At 42.4% G+C, this 19524-nt stretch overlaps 1 protein-coding gene and 1 long non-coding RNA gene across 2 annotated transcripts; one reads left to right on the plus strand and one right to left on the minus strand.

The window, feature by feature from the left end:
- Window positions 1–7275: 7275 nt before the first annotated feature.
- On the minus strand, window positions 7276–8124 carry LOC120831080 (uncharacterized). Its single transcript, XM_078087140.1, has 3 exons — window positions 7939–8124; window positions 7633–7731; window positions 7276–7513 (listed from the first exon to the last, which is right to left on the minus strand). Exons 1-3 carry the CDS (start codon window positions 7982–7984, stop codon window positions 7365–7367), a joined length of 294 nt encoding a protein of 97 aa, XP_077943266.1. The 5' UTR covers window positions 7985–8124; the 3' UTR covers window positions 7276–7364.
- Window positions 8125–13706: 5582 nt separating this feature from the next.
- On the plus strand, window positions 13707–15116 carry LOC144386353 (uncharacterized). Its single transcript, XR_013452057.1, has 2 exons — window positions 13707–13879; window positions 14627–15116. It is a non-coding gene; the product is annotated as an uncharacterized LOC144386353 (long non-coding RNA).
- The last annotated feature ends 4408 nt before the right edge of the window (window positions 15117–19524 follow it).

The following is a 19524-nucleotide window of genomic DNA, read 5'->3' on the forward strand; positions in this document are numbered from 1 at the left end:
GTAACACTGTCTTGTAGGGCTTTGGGAATCACTATTCTAGTGCCCCGCAGTATGTAAGATGCATGTGATGTTAGTTCACTGCTAACTTGTCTAAACTGTCAGCATGTTGTGACTTGTCAGTTTTATGCCATGTGTTGTGTCTGATGTGAGCACCAACCAGTGTCATTGCTTTAGGTGTAGCATGACTCGCAATGAAGTTCGCATACTCCTCTGCCACTTTTGCTGCACGAGTGCTGTCACCTGTCTCAGAACATGGGATGCCGAGACATGTAGTCAGCTGGGTTGTCAGCCCCCTTCCTGTATTCAACCTTGAAGTCGTAAGGCTGAAGCCTCAGTCCCCATCTCTCGATCCTGGCAGGTGGTTTGTACTTGGGATTGTTCCATATGATTTCCAGCGCCTTGTGATCCGTCACCAGAGTTAGAGGATGACCATAAATGTACATGTGGAAATGTTCACAGCCCCACACTATGGCCAGTGCTTATTTTTCTGTTTGAGAGTATCTCCTCTCTACATCGCTAAGGGACCGACTGGCATATGCAATCATGTACTTAGCCCCTTGCACGTCTTTTTGACAGAGGATAGCACCCAGTCCAACAGGGCTAGCATCTACTATCAGTTCCGTTTCTCTTCCTGGGTAGAAATATGACATTGTAGTGTCGCTGGTTAGACTGTCTTTCAGTGTCTGTAATGCAACTTTCTGTTCTGGGCCCCGTACCCAGGGTGTGTTTTGTCTGGTCAGCTTGCGCAGTGGTTCTGAGATTGAGGAGAAATCTTTGATGAACCGGGAGGAGTAATTAGCGATCCCCAGCAGACTGATTACTCCTGGATTCTGGGGGTCTGCAGCCTGCTGAACTGCAATCACCTTCTTGGGATCTGCTGAAACACCTCCTGCTGAGAAGATGAAACCAAAAAACTCCAGCCTTGACTTATTGAACTCATTGAACATTTTTCCCGGTTGGGTGTGAGACCGCTTTCCCTGAGTCTCTGGAACAGTGCTCGGAGGCTGTTGTCATGGTCAGTCTGGGAGGCTCCGTAGACAATGATGTCGTCGCTGAGGTTCTTCACACCAGAGAGACCTTGCAGTGTCTGGCATATAGCATTTTGAAATACTTCCGCAGCAGAGGATATACCAAAACTCAGTCTCTTGTAGCGCCTCAACCCGATGTGTGTGGTGAAGGTAGTGATGTACCTGCTGTCTGGATGAAGCTCTAGCTGGTGGTATCCAGCTCTCAAATCCAGTTTTGAAAACACTGTTGCTCTGTTTAGCTTGTGTATCACGTCGTCCATGGTGGGAGTTATGTGCCGTTCTCTCTCTATAGCTGTGTTAGCTTGGCGTATAACAACACAAAGTCTGACTTTGTCAGGGTCTTTAGGCTTGGGAGGTGCAACGATAGGTGAGACCCACGGTATCGGGCCATTGACCGCCTCAAAGATGTCATCTGCCTCGAGTTTCTGAAGCTCATCTTTGACCTTCCGGCGAATGTGGAACGGTACGCGTCAATGTGGTTGGCATGAAGGCTTGATGTCAGGATTTATGTGAAGCTTTACCTGAAAGTCCTTCAGTTTTCCAATCCCTTGAAACAGTTCCGGATGATTTTCCACCAGCTCATCTGCGACTGTGCGACGCTGTTGTGTGGACGACACTGCTGTGACTATTTTAATCAGTCCCAGTGCTTTGGATGTTTTGTCGCTGAGCACGTTAAATCCATCCCCTTCAACTACAAAGAATGTGCACGTTGTGTTTTCCTGTCCTTTCTCCACACTGCACTTGAAACTACCTTTGAGTGGTAATGGAACTTTGGAGCGAAATGGGTAAATCTTGGTGCTGGTGTGGTTCAGTTGAGGACGTGGCATCAGTGTCTCAAAACTTGTTTCGCTAACACAGTTTTCAGAGGCTCCTGAATCAATTAAAACTACCATGCTACTGCCATTTAACTTGATGTGTGTCTGTGGCAGCGCTGAGACCTTTTCAGCATCTACTACAAACACATAAGCGTCATCACTGCTGGAAGAGTTGCGTTCCTGTTCTTCACCTGGTGTCTTTGTTATGTGATGGACTTTTTATGCTGTTGGTTTGCCTTGTACTGTGCATTAGAAATAAACTGATGATGTAGAAGCCATTCCACTACATTTGTATCGTGCACAATGAAACTGCCTTTTCCGTTGATTTGATTGATTTGTGATGATGTAATGATGACGTCAGGGGGCGTCGGCTATTTAAATGTCACCTGAGTAAGGCCAGGTGTGTTTTTCTATTTCGAGAGCGGAAGGAGATATTATTTTTGACCGCATTACGCATTACGCATTGAATTCTCCTTTTATTTTGATTGTGATTTAGGTTGTTTTTGCCGAACAATAAATAAAGAATTTTGAAGTGACAATACGAGCAAATGCGCGTTGATTTTACCGACCGCTCCTACAGATGACCCGGTTCATAAAATTAATAAAATACATTCAGTGTACATCAGAATACAGCCATGATTCTGAAACTGTGTAATCAATAAAGTAATGACAATATTGTAAAACCACTGTAATTCTGCAACTGTAATAGAATAATACCAATGTACAGTTATGATTGTATTTGATGTAATGTAATCAACTGAAATGCATGCATGTAATACTTGCACAACTGATATTGACTAAGGGCCATTCGATATCCGAGTTACATTGAACTCACCAGAAGACCACTCCCTCTCCCAGAGGAGTGGACACTGACTTTCACACCTTTAAGCATTGTTATAAATACCTGTAGGAACCATTGTCCTCAAGTTGACTGGTGGAGACAACAGACGGGCACTATGGGGGGTCAAAAGGACTGACCTGGGGCCTGTTGGTTGCTGAGACCAGCGGCTCCTCAGCTGAGATGTTCTTTTTACCACAACACCATCACTTTTATTAAATACATTTGATTTTAACCTTTTGATCAGGAATCAGGAAACATTTATTTGCCAAAATATGCTAAACATACAAGGAATTTGTCTTGGCGGTTAGTGCAGTAGACGGACAAGACAACAGTGCACAAGTAATAAAATACTTCACAACATGTGTCTCAGAGGGTCCAGACGGCTCTTTTGAAGTGACATTTTTTGAGGCCCTCAATGATGCAATTTCCTGTTCTACTTTGTACTGGTCAACTTGTAAATCTGTTGTTTCTGTTTCTTTGTCTCCAACACAGAAAGAACTGTTTCAAGTTCCGGGCTCCTATTCCCATGTCTCACTGTCTAAAGGACGCCTTGACCAATGGAGGGATTGGGGACCCTTTGTGGCTCAGTGTGAATCTCTCACTGACTGGGAGGAGACAATCGATCCGCTCGTTCTGCGCTCCGTCTCTACAGGGTTTCACAGAACTCACTGTGTACACTGTGGCGTATTTCTCCGCTAAACTCGACCCTGTCGCTGCAGGACTGCCACAATGTTTGCGCGCTGGTGAAAATCGTGTTGGTTTTGCTGTTGTTTCTGACTCTGGTGTGCTGTGTTCAGGTCCTCTGCCATGTCACCTCTCAGCCCAGGCAGCCGAGCTCATCGCTCTGACCGAGGCCTGTAAACTGGCTACGGGTAAAACAGTCACAGTTCACACTGACTCTCGCTTTGCGTTTGGTGTAGTACATGATTTTGGGGTGCTGTGGAAACACAGGAACTTCCTTAAATCGGACGGTAAGCCCATCATACATCACACTCTCATTGCTGAACTGTTGGAATCCATCTTGCTACCCACAGCTATTGCTGTCTGTAAATGTGCTGCCCACACGTCCGATACGGATGATGTATCACAGGGAAATGCTCGAGCAGACACGGCTGCAAAAGCTGCTCTGCTTCCGCTTCCCACTACCTGTGCTCTCATGTGCTCTGAGGAGTCAGTTCCTCTTCTCTTACAGCGACGCAGTCACGCTCTACCCCTGATGAAAGACGGCTTTGGTCCACATCTGGCTGTGTTTACACCAACGGTATCTGGACTGGACCCGAGGGCAAGCCGTGTTTACCTAAACACTATTTTGCTCATTATGCTAAGTTGACTCATGGGTTAGACCATGTGTCAAAAGGGGGCATGTTACGTGCACTTAATGAGACGTGGTTTACAAAAGGGTTCACAGCATATGCACAAACATTTTGTTCTGCATGTGTCACCTGTTCCACTCACAATGTAGGCAGGCCCGTGGGCGTGTCCAGCCAGGCTGCACACCCGCCACCAACCCGCCCGTTTGAGCACATTATGATGGATTTTGTGGAGTTGCCTCCATCACAAGGTAAGAAACACTGTCTAGTGATGGTAGACATGTTTTCCAAGTGGGTTGAGGTTTTTCCATCAAGCAAACAAACCGCTGCAACAGTAGCCAAGGCCCTGATTTCTGAAATCATTCCTCGATGGGGCATTCCTTCTAAAATATCAAGCGACAATGGTTCTCATTTTGTCAACCAGGCCATTACAGAATTAAGCGCATACCTGGGTATTGATTTAAAAACACACTGTGCATACCATCCAGCCAGTGGAGGGGCTGTGGAACGAGAAAATGGCACACTCAAAACCAAATTGGCAAAATGCTGTGCAGACACAGGTCTGCCCTGGACAAAAGCCCTGCCTCTAGTGTTGATGTACATGCGCAAGAGAAAACGAACACGAAGCAACCGGAGTCCCTTCGAGATATTGTTTGGTTTTCCTCCTCACGTAGGAACCGAGGCAATGACGGCACCGCTCCCTTCTAACTAATTCATAGTTCAGTTTGTTTTATTTATTTATTATTATCTCACCATTAGGCCTTAGCGATTAGTTTTCTTTTCTTATTTTGTGATGAATGTTAGATTTTATGGTAATGCATGTTTATTGAATAAAAATGTTTTTGTAAACTGGGAACCACGAGCCGTTGCCTATTGAGTGGAACGAACCTTTGTGCTTTAAAAGGTCTTGGGCCTATCCCAAGTGGCGTTGCCGGTAGGATAGGAAACCATTACGCCACAAAAAGATGAATAAGTATTTCATTATTTATCCTCGCTTGTTCGATATTTTAAGATGCCTTTTTCTGTTTCATAGTTGATCGTTTACTTCATGTTTTATTTAACTATATTTAATTTTGCGTTAGTTCGATGGCTGATTTGGGGAACACTGTGAGCACCTGTTTGATATTTAAAGGAGTGGGACGGTACAGGACCAGCATGCACTGGGGCGGCCTCATAGAGGCTCACAGACAAGATGAACTTCTCCAAAGGGAGAAAGTCTGGCAGGCCAAATATAAACCCCTGGGTGTCAGGCTGAAAGAAACGGAGCACGGAGTTCAGATTGAAGCTTGCCAATCAAACCACAAAGATCTGGACGGGGAGTTCAAGAAGGAGCTGGCCTAGAATGAAGAGTAGCTGGCAAAGTGGAGGATGAGAAGACCTGGAGCTCTTGTCTTAAAATTAAACTTGTTTGCAAAGAAGATGGAGACCAGACAGACTTTCCAGTGCACAGAACCACTTACTCACACCTGAAGCGTCTTTTGACTTGTGGCGACAAGAGCTTTTTTCTCTTCTTTTCTGTTTGTACATCTGGACTCAGGCTTAAATTCTGTGTTTATTACAGCAATAGTCAACGGGTAAGATGACCAGAGCCTGGACCAGAACCTGCAGCACCTTCTGAGTGAGAAGGGGACAATGCAGCATGTACCTACAGGAACGTGTCGTCTCTGTGATGTTTGCAGTGAGGGAAAGTTCACTGTCCAGTGTCACACAATGGAGATACAGTTCACATGGAGTTTAGTCATTCCAGCTGAAACCTGTTTGCTCTGACAATTTGTTTTTATTATGTCCATGTGCACTTTTCCCTTTGGTTCTTTACTGGTCTATTTGATGAGCGTTCCTTTTCTTAGACCACAGAGGCTCATTAGTGAGGCTGCCCACCTTTTGTTCAGTTTGAGAAGGAGCTCGTGAAAGACGTCAAACATGTGTAGCTGAGCTCCTTGGTGAGGCCAGATTCACTGCATGAGGCCAACAAGCATGAGCAAGTCTTTGATACCAGAGCAGTCAGATCTGTCACGCCTCTACCACAAGAAAATCACTGAGAATGAGAGAGAAAAGGTCCGTGGTTAACTTCAGCTTAAGATAATTTAACATTTGGTTCAATGATAAAAATGTGTCAGTAACTGTTTTTTAAGCCTGATTTTGAGGCTTTTAAGTGTTTTAAACGAGGCGCTCGCTAACAAGTGGCTGCTTTAGTAGTTTGTTATAGATCCCAGTCATGTGTTTATGTGTGTTCATATTTACGCTCTGTAGTTGCAAAGTTTCCTTCTTCAGCTAAAACCACTGAGATCAAGGGCTTTTGTAACAGGAAACCGGATACCAAAACAGGACTCGCAGGTGTCACGCATTGAGCACATCAGTCATTTCGCTCTCTAGTTACGGGCTCCCGCCACACAACAAAAAGGACGCCGCGTTGGTTACTCCCCCCCATGTCGGTAGTAGCGTTCTATGGTTCTCTTTGTTTTACCTCACACTTCATGTGTTCATGTTTAGTGGTTGCAGGCAGTTTATTAAAGTGTGCGTCTTTCAACCGGCACTAATTTATATTTAGGATTCTGTGTTTTTTTTCTTTTTACTTGGTTGGTTTTCTTATCCATGTGGAATTATCGTGTGTTGGGGGAAAGTTTCTATCTGGTCCATTTCTGGTTCAGGTGAGTTTCCTTCACTGCACAGTGGAGACTGAAGGTCACAACAAGGCTGTAGAACTTTCTCTGATCAGAGTGCCTTCTGGCCATGAACACATACAGGTTACAGGAAATGAAACCAAGTTAAGGACCAGCATGCACTGGGGCGGCCTATGTTTTTTTTTTTATCTGCACAGATGAGCGAGCGAGAGGAGCTTTTTTTGTAAAAGTGTGAACCACAAACCTGCAGTGCCTCAGAGGGTCTTTGATTTGTGTTTTTATCTGTTTTTTTCGTTTGCATTCTGTGATCAGATTACAGAAGACGTAAGACTTTTTTCTCATTATTACCTCAATATTTCTTTAAGAAAGGACAAAAGAACATGTAGGCAGACTTAAATGCATGAAGGAACAACTTATTGGACATTTTGATGCATCTTGACATCTGACACACAGCTCAGCAAACATTCTTAATTCTAGTTTCAAGTTAGTTGACTTTTGAAGCGTCTGCTGTCACTGATTCGTAGCTCCTCACTCATTTTTCTAATCCTTCAAAATATGATTCATTGAAAAGCAGTTTTTACTGTACACGTTGACGTGAAATGCCAAAAAGAAAATGTTTCATCATATTTTTTATTGAACAAATATCGACCAAAAGTCAGCTTTTATACATCAAGGCTTTATTCTTCTTAGGTTGTACAAATTGGTGATGAAAGAAGACAAACAATGTTATATATTTTAATATCTGTAGCTCAGAGAAAGAGCGTGACGATGGCCGATGATGCCATCAGGAGGAGGATGCTGGAGGCGGCGGGTGTGGCTCCGTTGCACAAGTCAGTGGAGCAGCAGGTTATTGGTGCAACACAAAGTGCACTGTTCATGCAGCTCTTGGTGACAACACCTGATGGAAAGCAACTCAGTTTCAACAACAATGAAACCCACCAGGCGTTCAGCACAGCAACATGTCGGATCGATAATGAGTTTGAGATGTTGAACATCAGCTGTGGAAGAACCACTCACCGTTCACCTCGATGCTGCTACAACGATCCAATCCGGAGGGACAAGTGACGTTGTTAGTGCAGCCTTTGCCTGCACAATGGTAGCAGGTCAGTCCACATGCTGTACAGGAAAGACACAATAAACACAACAGTTTTAAACATACTCCAAGTATAATGCTCGTTGTTCTGTGAATTGTTTTTATGAAATATTGCTGAAAACGATTCAAACAGGAGAACGAGCAGAGGAAGTTGGAAGTAAATCCACAATAACAAAAAAAAAGAAAAAAATATTACACGCTAAGGCACGTAACTTTTAAACTTTTCTTACCCGCAGACACAGTCACAAACAGGATCAGCGCTCCATAAAAATGCATCCTGAACAGACGGGAAGAACCGATGTTTAATCAACTGCGCAACTGAGAAAAGATGTCCACTCTGCCAAAGCTCCCCCTTTATAGTCCAACCCACCAGTCGCCTCTAAACCTAGTTGGGTTTCTTCAGAAAGCCTCCTCCCATCAGCCTGAGCGAGTTGATACATTCATCATGACTGAAAGTGAAAGGAAAATCTCCAGGTTTGAGAAATCAAGCTGCAAATGCTGCAATGGTTCAATGCAAAGAGAGAAGGATTGATTGTTGCAACAACATTGACCTTTTCACACTTATTTTGCAGGTGATGTTTAAAGGACGTTATTGTCTCACTTTACCTGATTTCATTTCATAAAACTGATTTCATTTCATTAAAGACCTTTAACCTTTAAATAAAAAATATATATATTATGAGCAAGATGCAGGTATTAGTCTAATTTATTTTTAGACAATATATACGCCTTTTCAGAGGGCTAGATAGTTAGCTGAGATGCAGTGCCAACTCTCAGCTCTGCAAGATACTAGTATGAATAAAATATGTTACATACATACTGTATATATATATATATATATATATATATATATATATATATATATTTATAGACAAGCATATGAGTGCCGGGCATCTCCGCAGTGCCACGCATCGGTAATGATCCTTCCGCAGGTTCACCTACGGAAACCTTGTTACGACTTTTACTTCCTCTAGATAGTCAAGTTTATATATATATATATATATATTAATCATGACAATTGCATGTGCATGCAATTAAAATTAAAATGATAAAAAGTGTAGTTCAGATGAAGTGTGTGGATAAGAACTGCAGAAACTACGAAAAGCAGAAAATGTGTTTTTATTGTGGCAGATTGGTTTCAGCATCTTGTGGACACCTGGGGGAAGTGTGACCTGTGTGTGAAATGCTGAATTGGAAGGTGAGAAGTGTATGGGGCCAGTGCACGAGTTAGAAACTGCCTGTGATGTTGATCCACCAGTTCTGCACTGGAATATCACATCTGCTTTCGGATTACCATATCGTTTTGTCAGAAAGAGAGACGAGACATACCGAATAAGAGAAGTTAAAGCCAAGTGGAAACATTGACACAAAGCGACCTTTCTTGCGGTTCAACCTCTTATCAGACGTTACGTGCAAAAGAGCAGGTAGAAAACAGAGTAATTCAATGGCCTAATACTATTTAAATTTATAGTGCTGAAAAAGTAGAAATATAGAGGACTAGCCTCGCTTATGAGGAAAGATGATTTAGTCTCAAAGTCATCCGGTGTCTTGCTCAGGGACACTTTGACATGGGACATGTAGCAGCCGGGGTTCAAACCACCAACCTTGTGGTCAGGGCCGTAACCTACAGGAACCACTGCACAGCCATAAAGTTTAAGTTCACCCACACTTTATATAAATAAAAAAGGGTTTACAGTGCATAAACATAATGTGAATGAAATTTGAACATTTAACAATTTAACATTTAACATTTGCACACATAAAATCAAATATACATTAAAAAAGTGTTCAATAACTAAATCCAACATACTTAAAAACACACACACACACACACACACACACACACACACAATCACAGCCTCCTAAATCAATGACACGCGAAAAACTCACGGTTGTTGTGGCGCATCGGGTGCCGGCCGCCGACCGCTATACCCCCCCCCCAGTGAGGGGCCCCTTGAGGGGGGATCCCGATAACGGTGTCATTGACTATCAAAGGGGCGCGCACACAGTTTGTCGTTGCATTTGACTCTTAACCAGTCGTTGTCTTGGGGCCCCTGGCCAGCTCGGGGCCACAAGCAATTGCTTGGTTTACCTGTCCTGTCGCGACGGGCCTGCTTGTGGTTCCCAGCTCACCCTCTCTACTCCACGCGCCACAGTACGTAGAGATAAACCAGACACCAAGAAGTGTACATTTTCATTTCAAACCGATCAAAGAGTTAATTTAACTCTACTAAGTGTCACAAATGAATCTCATCTTCACACTGAATAATGACTCCAGCTCTTTTGTACAATTGACTCTGAGAGTTGAATCAATTTCGTGCAGTGTGATTTCAATTCTGCACTTCAACACTTTTGCCGAACACCGGAAAATGAACTCTAAGAATTTTGCCGTGTACTTCGGAGGTCACAGCAGCAGCGGCGGGGCCTCCGTCCACCGGAGTCCTGCTCCGCGCCATCTTTCGAGAGGCAAGGTGAGGCGCGCTCCATCGGCCCGTCCTCGACTTCCACGCACACTGAGGCGCGCTCCCTTCGAAGTCCCTTCAGGGTTTAGTTCTGTCCAGCTGTCAAATCACCAACGTTTTGAGCCATTTTGAGCCCAGAGGAATTACCCACAGTGCATTGCAGGTACACACAGTGTAACAACAGCATTTAGAGGTAAAGGAAAAAGGTAAACAAAGAGGGCAGCACGTGAGTGTTCACAGCCTGTGATGGTACGGTATTACCACAGAACCCTTGAGCAAACAAACCCCACATAGGATAAGCTATTTATCTCGTTAGAATTTCATTCTGTCATTGAGTTGTTTCGACAAAAGCAAGTATATAGTTAATTCTAAATAACCTCATTTAGTAAAGAAAGAGTCTTAATTCTCAAAGCAGGGAGTCAAAAGTATAAAATAAATAGACCCACAATTGTATATTGGTATTGTGATATGTTGCAGCAAAGCTCTGTCCCATTCATATTTACACCATTTCAAGCCCTTCCAGTCTGTCACTTTACAGTGTAGCAGGTGGCTTTAGTACGTCGTAGTTCAGGATTTAAGGCTTTAAATGGGATCGGGTCACAATGTGGGATTGGGACACATAAAATGTACTTAATGCCGATGAACGACCCTCATAATAATTAATAAACAAATTAAATAAGTTAGTCATTTTTCTTATTTACACCACAGCATGTCATTTCGGTCTCTATGTGGTCGTGCGTTTACAATTCTCCTCGGCTCTCTGTATGGAGCCCGGCGGGGTTCTGCCCGATGTGCGCGCGCACACACACACACACACACACACAGACACACACACACAGACACGCTTACCACAAGCTTTCACCCATCTCTTATGACACTTGGCCTGAAGCTCTTGATCCAGACAAGCAATGAAACGAGACATTTTCATGTACTCAGAAGTTTTGTGTTCAAACTCAGGAAAAGCTTCTTTGACCAGCCTGCAAACATCAGCAGCATAAACTTCCATTGCTTCATCAGGTAATCTATGACGGCCATTGGGGAATGCTTGAAATGCTGTAAAATAGAGTCTCCTGTGGCAGATTATCCCAAACAACGAACAGTTCCGGTGGGGATCTAGTGGGCAGCTCCACTGCTAACACAGTACTCAAATCCACACCACTGGCCTTGTAGCGGTTTGTCTGATTCATCATCAGACATTGTTATGATCTTTTAGCTTTCATTGGACCGGGACACGGGGGTAAAAGCCTCCACTGCGGTGGAAAAGACTAGCCGACTCACTGTACCTCAAGCTAAACTAAGCTAGCGGGCAGCGTGTCGTTAGCCTTTAGCTTCAGCTACTCACAAAACTGAGCAGAACCCCAAGGGACGATATCCCACCAGAGGACACATCCCACCAGCGTAAGCGACGTGGGTTTATGCTCGTGGAATTATTCAGTCCAACACGTTCTGGGTTTTCCTCCAACTTTTATGTAACGTCAACGTAACTCACAGTAACTCCAGATTCTTCCCCAAAGATCACTGCTTCTTCCCCCCAACCTTTCCTCTCGCCTCCAGACGCCCGAACAGCGCTGACTAGCGTTTAGAATGAACTCTCACCATAGTGCCACCAGAGGGCGCCAGAGTCAAGGTTCAAATCTGATACAGTGGCTTTGACTGGCAAACTAGACTTGCAACTTTTCTTATCAGTTAAACGCAGAATTTGGAATAATATTGCGTGTATGCTTTTGCGGCAGATCTAGATCAGCGATTCCCAAGGTGTGAGCCTGCAGGTGGTCCGCGAGAGGGCATTTACAATAAATAAATAAAATGGTTTTAATTTTCAATTTTGAAAAGTTTGAAATTAATATCAAAATATTTATGATGCGGCACATTAGTTATGTGAAACATTAATTGATGAAGCTCCAGAGAAAATGGGATACAAAACATACATTGTCGGTAAATACATTTTTAATTGGTTAAATTCTTAAGGTCATTTAATCATCCCTAGTTTATGTTTTGATCAGAGTTGTGATTAAAGGTTTGGGTGGGCCGCAAAAGATTTTCAGATTTCAAATCGGGCCGCGGCATTCTTGAGTTTGGGAACCGCTGATCTAGATTCATTACTGAGGCAGTGGAGTGTTAGATATATATAAAAAATGGATTCATTCAAAACAAGAACCCAAAACCGATTTGAAAAGCTTGACATTCATAACTTGATTGTTGAGATTTGAAAACATGAATATCACCGAAATTAAAGTCAGATGTTTTCAAATGACAACAGGATTCTTTATTCTACACATGTGCCTTGCTTTGCAAAGAAACTAAACAAAAAGGTTTGACCAATTATGTGCCCTCCCCTTGTAAATATTGTCCTTTTGCTTAAAATGTAGTTTCTTTTTAGTTTATTCTCGTACAAAGAATATTTTATTATCAGTTTGCCAAATAAAAACCTGATTTCCTCATAATCTAGCGCTTAAAAAAGGCATTGTTAAGTGGGTGGGACCGTTACACAAGTCCATTTATTAGCCCTTTTATTTGCATAGTTTACTGTCTTAAATGCCTCGGTGAAGATAGCTGATGTAAAAGCAAGATTGCACAGACAATCGGTAAATACGAATAAGGCTCTGAGTCAAAGATGTCTTTCTCCGTTTATTTCCTTGCAAGGGAAAAAAGGTCACAACAGATACGTACTAAGTAGACTGCCAAGAACCTCCCTCCTCTCACAACAGGGCCGGGCAGTTCTTATACCTACAGGTGGCCCCCAAACCCACTTGTTGTGTCTCTACACCCGGGAGACTGGCATCTTATCAGTGTGAGACCCTCCAGCTCAGTTCCTTATCATGGCCACACCTTCCCAGCATTTGCAATTTACAACCTTGTTCGTTCAATGAAATATTTTGAAAGGTTACATACATTTTTTCCATTACAGTAGTTTGCTGTGTCACGCTCAGTCTGTTCGGTGTAATTCAGTTGTGTGACAAGCGTTTTCCAAGAGCTTTTTTCATTTCTGTTTGTACATCTGGACTCAGGTTTAAATTCTGTGATTATTACAGCAGGAAATCTGACAAGAACAAAGAAGGCGTAGTGATGCAAGAAAAAAAAATGTATTTCTGACATTGAATTTATATAGACGTTAACAAAAAAAGGGTTCTTACATGAATCCCTCCTGGGGAAACAAGCCTGCAGGGTAAATGGATTCATCTGAGACGCGTCTCTTTTTATTCGTACCCGCCGTTAACTATTTTAAATTAGGTTGAAATTTGAAACGTAGGACTTTAAATGTATTAAACAATATCAGTTGTTACTTTCTTGCCTCTATTTTTCTGGGTTTTACTTTAACTGTTCACAGAGTGGAGGAGGAGAGGAGTACTGATGGTGAATTTAGGTTGAAGAGCATTCGAGCTGCTGCATTGTGGGTAAGTTGCGGAGGTCTGATGGCGCTGGCAGGAAGACCTGCTAGATAGTTACAATAGTCAACGGGTAAGATGACCAGAGCCTGTTTAAGCGGGTGGGGCCCTGTTGCACAAGTCTGTTTAACAGCCCTTTTATTTGCATAGTTTACTGTCATAAAGGCCTCGGTGAAGACAGCAGATGTAAAAGCAGCTTCAACAACAACGAAAGCCACCAGGCGTTCAGCAACACATCGGCCCAGATGATCCGTTAGAGATGCAGAACATCAGCTGTGGAAGAAGCTCTCGCTGCTGTTCTCCACGCTGGAACAAACGTCAAAGTCAGTGGGACACATGAAGCATCTCAGTCCACATGCTGTACAGAAATGCACAATACAACACAGATATTTTAAACGTACTCAAATCTAGTGATCATTGTCAAGTAGATTTGAGATTAAAAACAAACAAGGACGAGTATCTACATAAAATCAGGTTTTTTTCTTGTTTTATTGGACAAAGCATTATTGCATTATTTAATTATCTGAACAAAAGGCATTTAGATTTACTTTGTTACTTGATTAAATGGATTGCTATATACTAATTATCCGATGGAAATTGATAACTGAATCATTTTTCATTGCTTTCAGACAAAATCCATTAATCAGCACATTTTTCAAAATCCACAAACACTTTTGTCATTCATACTCCACAAACTACAAAAAACTGTATATTTGCAGGATATTTTTCATATGTTAACACACTGCTTTCTAAACTGATAAAAGCACATTCAAATCAGAATGATGATACATTTCAAACATTTCTGTAGTTATTATTTAGAAATATAGAAAATCTTAGCAGAAAATCAAAGAATTATCAGTCCAAGCTCATTCCAATTTCAGCTCAAAGCGGCCTGCTTTAGTCTCACTACCATGACCATCTCAGTCATGAGATGCTTCATGATGCTTCATGCTGTACAGAAATACACAATACAACACGCAGTTTTTAAACTTCAAAATCTAGTGATCATTGTCAAGTAGATTTGAGATTTTTTAAAAACAAGGCCGAGTATAAAATAATTTTTTCCCCAGGGACAGGTTTCAACTTGGCCAAAACACGGCGACGAGGAAGGAATGTGATTGGGAAGAGAGCCACAGTAATTGTTGTGTTTCAGGATCCAAAGGTTGCCTTAGAGAGGAGGGAGAGGCTGAAAATGTCCAGATGTGCAGGAAAACTAATTATTCCTGATTCATTCTTGTTACATATGCTTTAGTACAATATATTAATTAAATAAATTAAAATCTGTACAACGAAATAACTAAAAAAAAAATCATAATTGATATATTGCTCCCTGTTGCTACTGTTTTTTAGGCCAGTGTTTTATGAGTGACATGGATGTTTTCTGAATAAGAATCTGTTGCCAGTGATCGGTGGAACAAGCTTATTTTGACATGTATGAAGTGTTCAGTGTGCAGACTGAAGAGTTTTGAAAGTGTGGTTTCAGTATTAAACAATGCTTGTTAGCAATTGAAAAAAACAAAGGGGAACATTTAGATTAATTTAATAAAATGTACTAACTTACATTTTAGTGTATTTCTTTATTCAACACCTTAACATTTCTAGTATTTTTTTCTTGCCTCCCTTATTATTTTAAATCAAAGTTTTCAATTTGAATAGTAGTGAATAATAGTTTGAATACTTAAATTGTATTAAATAATATTAGTTTTCTAATCAACCCAATATCATAGCGTTGGAGTACCACAGTTTACTACTTAAACTAAACAAAATGCATAAAACGACTATCAGGAAGACATAGATACATAAATACATACTTCCTTTGGTCAAAACATGTCCATTCTACGTTTGTAAAATGCAAAATGCTAAAATACAACAAAAAAGTGTCAGGGTTTGGGAAGGAACCCAAAAGCAGACCGGGAGAATGGTGGTGACAAATGGTGGTTTATTCAACAAAACACGGTGAAGCCCCCCTAAAATGTTCTTCAGTCCCCCCCAAATCATTTGGCATTATTGGCGTAAAAATAAATAAAAATAATAATAATTAAACTATTGTTTCCCACACGGACAAGTTATTTATAACTCTCACATGCTACATATGTGCGTGCGTTCTGGTTTGTATGTTTACTCCCCCTTCAAATTATAATCCAATAGCCTTTCATCATATTTTACGATACAAACCCCGGGCACTAGTACCGTGTGTCGTCAACGACAGCCAGTATTATAGCCAAATGATGCACGGAGTGAAATCGTAAGTACAAGAAGTTACAGAATGTGGCTATCTGTAGTTGTTACCTGCTTTAGGTTTACTTGATATGAGGCAAATGAAAGCGAACATTGTAGTGGTAGTGTAATGTTAAAACTAAGCTAGCTTGCTACTTTGTTAGAAACTGTCCCCAGTTAGTTAAGAGTGTGAACTAGCGAATTCGAAATACAAGAAATAACTACCGACATCTCTCTGGTATTGCAAAACAATATTATCAGTCCCTATAGAATGTTGTTATTTACAATCAGTTAATGCTAGTGAAAACTAAATGTCATAGTGTCCCTCATAACGCTATTTTGCCGGTATATCATCCAATTCATTGACCAGATGGATATAAGAACATTCTTTAGGAGAGGTGGCAGCTCCGCCCAGTCAGATGAGAGAGAGAATCAGGAGATTGACAGGGCTGAAGGAGCCGGTGTGACGGAGGTTAGTGGTCTACAGGTCTAGAAGGAAATGAGTGGAGTTTTTTTTTATTTTCTTCTACTGTGGTAGAAATGTATAGGCATTTGTTGTCAGGCCTAGGCTACTCCAAGGCATAGCCTAAACTAGATTATTATTAATTTTTTTTATGCCAAGTCATAAAATTGGCTTCTGGATTTTGATCAGTTAATGTTTCAATGTTTGAACTTATCTTAAAGGGTCATGCAGAAGGAGAGGCTGAGGCAGAAAAGGGAAGCTGTTCAAGTGGAGAGAGGAAGAGACAGACCAAGCAGCTGCAGCAACTAATGATTTAGGTGAAAAAGACACAGGGCCCAGACAGGTTAAGCTGAGGAGTTACCCACAGGACAGCTTTGGTGCTCAGAACAGGTCATTTCACCACAGCTGGTTTGAGAAGCACAGCTGGTTGGAATATTCAGTCAACCATAATGCAGCTTTCTGGTTCCCATGTAGATTGTTTGGCAAAAACATCACACATGATGCTTTGGTCAGTTGTGGTTGCAAGAACTGGAAGAAAGCATTGTTTATCTTTGGCAAGCACGAGATGGCACAGACACATAGGGACAGTGTTGTTGCATGGCAAAGCTACCAGGCAACTAGCCGATAGGGAAATGTTGCACAGATGATAGCATCTGCACATGCAAGTGAGATAGTAGAGAGAAGGGAGTATCATAGGCGAATTGTTGCAGTCACCTCCATGATAGGGCGACAGGGACTCCCTTTTCGTGGCAGTGATGAAGGCCAAGACAGCACAAACAGAGGCAACTTTCTTGCTTACATGGAACTTTTGAAGGAGTTTGATCCTTTCCTTTAAAAATATAACCCTCCCTCAAATGCTACCTATATCTCACCAACATCTCAGAATGAGATGATTGAGTGTTGTGCTCAAGAAGTAAACAGTGTCATTATATCTGAGATGAGTCCAAAATGTATGCCATTATGGAAGATGAGGCAAGGGATGCACGGTCAGAGCAGCTGGCTGTTTGTGTTAGGTACGTGTCAGAGGGGGCAGTGAAGGAACGTTTTCTAGCACTTATAGAGATCATGTCGTTTGATGCCCAGTCCATTGCAAACAAGCTGCAGCAGAAGATCCAGAACAGTGGTCTTGCAGAGCTTAAGTGTGTAGCACAGACGTATGATGGTGCAGCTGTTCTGAATGCATCCACTGGAGGTGTGCAGGTACATTTTAGAAGGCTCCATCCTGAGGTTATATATGTGCATTGTTATGCTCATGAGATAAACCTGGTGTTGTGCCATACTTGCAGGGCTGTTTCAGAGGCTGTGGAGCTTTTCAACTTGTTGGAGTGTGTGTATTCTTTTTTCAGCACCTCCCCAGTTAATCGTCACAAGTTCCAAGAGGCTCAGTCCAAACTTGGCTTGACAGCAGTTGAGCTCGTACAACTTTCAAACACTCGCTGGGCATGCCAGCTGCGATCAATCAATGCAATTCTTGAGACATTACCTGCCATTTTTGAGTGTCTCTCTGCCATTGGATCCCCCATGGCTGTTGGTCTCAGAGCGAAGCTCTACAAGTTCTCAACAGTCTATTCACTTCTGATGTTTCAGACACTTCTGTCTGTAACTGAAGGACTACACAAGTTCCTTCAGAAAGAGACCTTACAGAAGCTTTTATCAGCAAACAAGCTGTATGTGACACACTGAGGGGCAAACGCACAGATGTATTTGCCACAGAGCTGTATGAGAGAACCAAGGCCCTGTGCCACACCCACAGTATCCCAGAACCAGATGCTATGAAAAGGCGTAAACAGAGAAAAATGGAGGATTTTGTGTTGGCACAGGCACAGAGTTGATCAGCTCACACACCTTGACAACAGAGTTGCTTTTCCCCTGTGTGGACCAGATGGTTAGTGAGCTTGAACAACGCTTTTCTAGTGTAGATGCAGGCCTGCTAAAAGGCATCCAGGCATGCAGCCCTAAATCTCCGAACTTCTTAAGTGAATCACATTTGGATGCGGGCAAGGAAGGAAACTTCCTTGCCCGCAAAACAGAGGCTGGATGTCCACCCCGAGATATGCTAGCTGTGCACAACCTCCTAGACTCCGACATGTTTCCTTCTCTGAACGTTTCAAGTTGCCTTAACAGTGCCTGTGAGCAGCTGCTCATGTGAGAGGTCCTTTAGTGCACTGTGTCGGCTGCACTCCTGGCTGCGTAAGACAATGGGGCAGAAAAGGCTTCACAGTCTTGCAGCCATGTCAATTGAAAGTGACATTCTAGGGGGACTGAGTCACAACACACTGATAGACCGATTTGCCACCCTCAAAAACAGAAGGCATTCTTTGATGCTTCCACCCACTAAATAATAATTTTCCTGTGATTCCATACCACCCCTGTCCCAATTGTGTGAAATCTCCTGTGCATTGGATTCTTTTTTTAAAAATAATTTGAATGTATTGTGTGTATTGTGTATTTATCTGCCTCCAATGCTATCCTGGATCTAGTCCTATAGTGTTTTTCTCTGTACATTGCAATCCTTTAAAATAAAAGCAGAGAAAATAATTTCTCTCTTCATTTGAGAGAAGTTTATATTTGTGTTGTCAAATTTCACTATGACCCTGACATTCTGTCTCTTGTGTTATCATATACTGAATGCAAGCAAAACTACAGAGCAAAATCACACTCTTTCTGATTAAACCAATCTATGAACTGTCTGAAACAATGGATATCCGCGGCCCCAAATGGGCCTTAAAAAAAAAATTGCCGCACGCAAACATGCCACTCCCCTTGGGGCTAAGCCCCCCCTTCTTTGAATCCTAGAAACGCCCCTGGTGAGAGCGAATGGCATCACCAAATACTCAAAATGACCCATCAGCGTGTTAAATCCCATGAGCCATTCGTCCCCTTGCCTTATCCTTACCAGGTGATATACGTTGCGGAGGTCCAGTTTTGTGAAAATGATGGATCCCTGAAGACGCGGTGTTCATAAGGGGCAGAGGGTACTCGTTCTTGATAGTGATGTTGTTGAGTCCTCGAAAATCAATACAGGGCCTCAGAGTGCCGTCCTTTTTCTTCCCACAAAGAAGAAGCCTGACCCCAGGACGACGAGGGACATATGAGGCCTGCATCAAGGGAATCCTTGATATATTTCTCCATAGCGTCCCGCTGTAGAGACGTCCTTTTGGATAAGTGCTGTCCGGTATCAATTCGATGGCACAATCATAAGGACGATGAGGGGGTAGTGAGAGTGCACATTGTTTATTAAACACCTCACCAAGGTCATGATAGATAGCAGGAACTGGTGTAGTAGTA

The sequence above is a fragment of the Gasterosteus aculeatus genome, chromosome 13 (assembly GCF_964276395.1).
Source record: "Gasterosteus aculeatus chromosome 13, fGasAcu3.hap1.1, whole genome shotgun sequence".
Classification (NCBI taxonomy): domain Eukaryota; kingdom Metazoa; phylum Chordata; class Actinopteri; order Perciformes; family Gasterosteidae; genus Gasterosteus; species Gasterosteus aculeatus.

Bases quoted from the DNA above. Each gene is read 5' to 3' on its own strand.
- LOC120831080 (XM_078087140.1), bottom strand. From the start codon at position 7,984: ATGCATTTTTATGGAGCGCTGATCCTGTTTGTGACTGTGTCTGCGG. The intron at 7,732-7,938 runs GTAAGAAAAGTT...TTTCCTGTACAG, and splicing joins GTTTGTGACTGTGTCTGCGG to CATGTGGACTGACCTGCTAC. The intron at 7,514-7,632 runs GTGAGTGGTTCT...GCTTTCCATCAG, and splicing joins TAGCAGCATCGAGGTGAACG to GTGTTGTCACCAAGAGCTGC.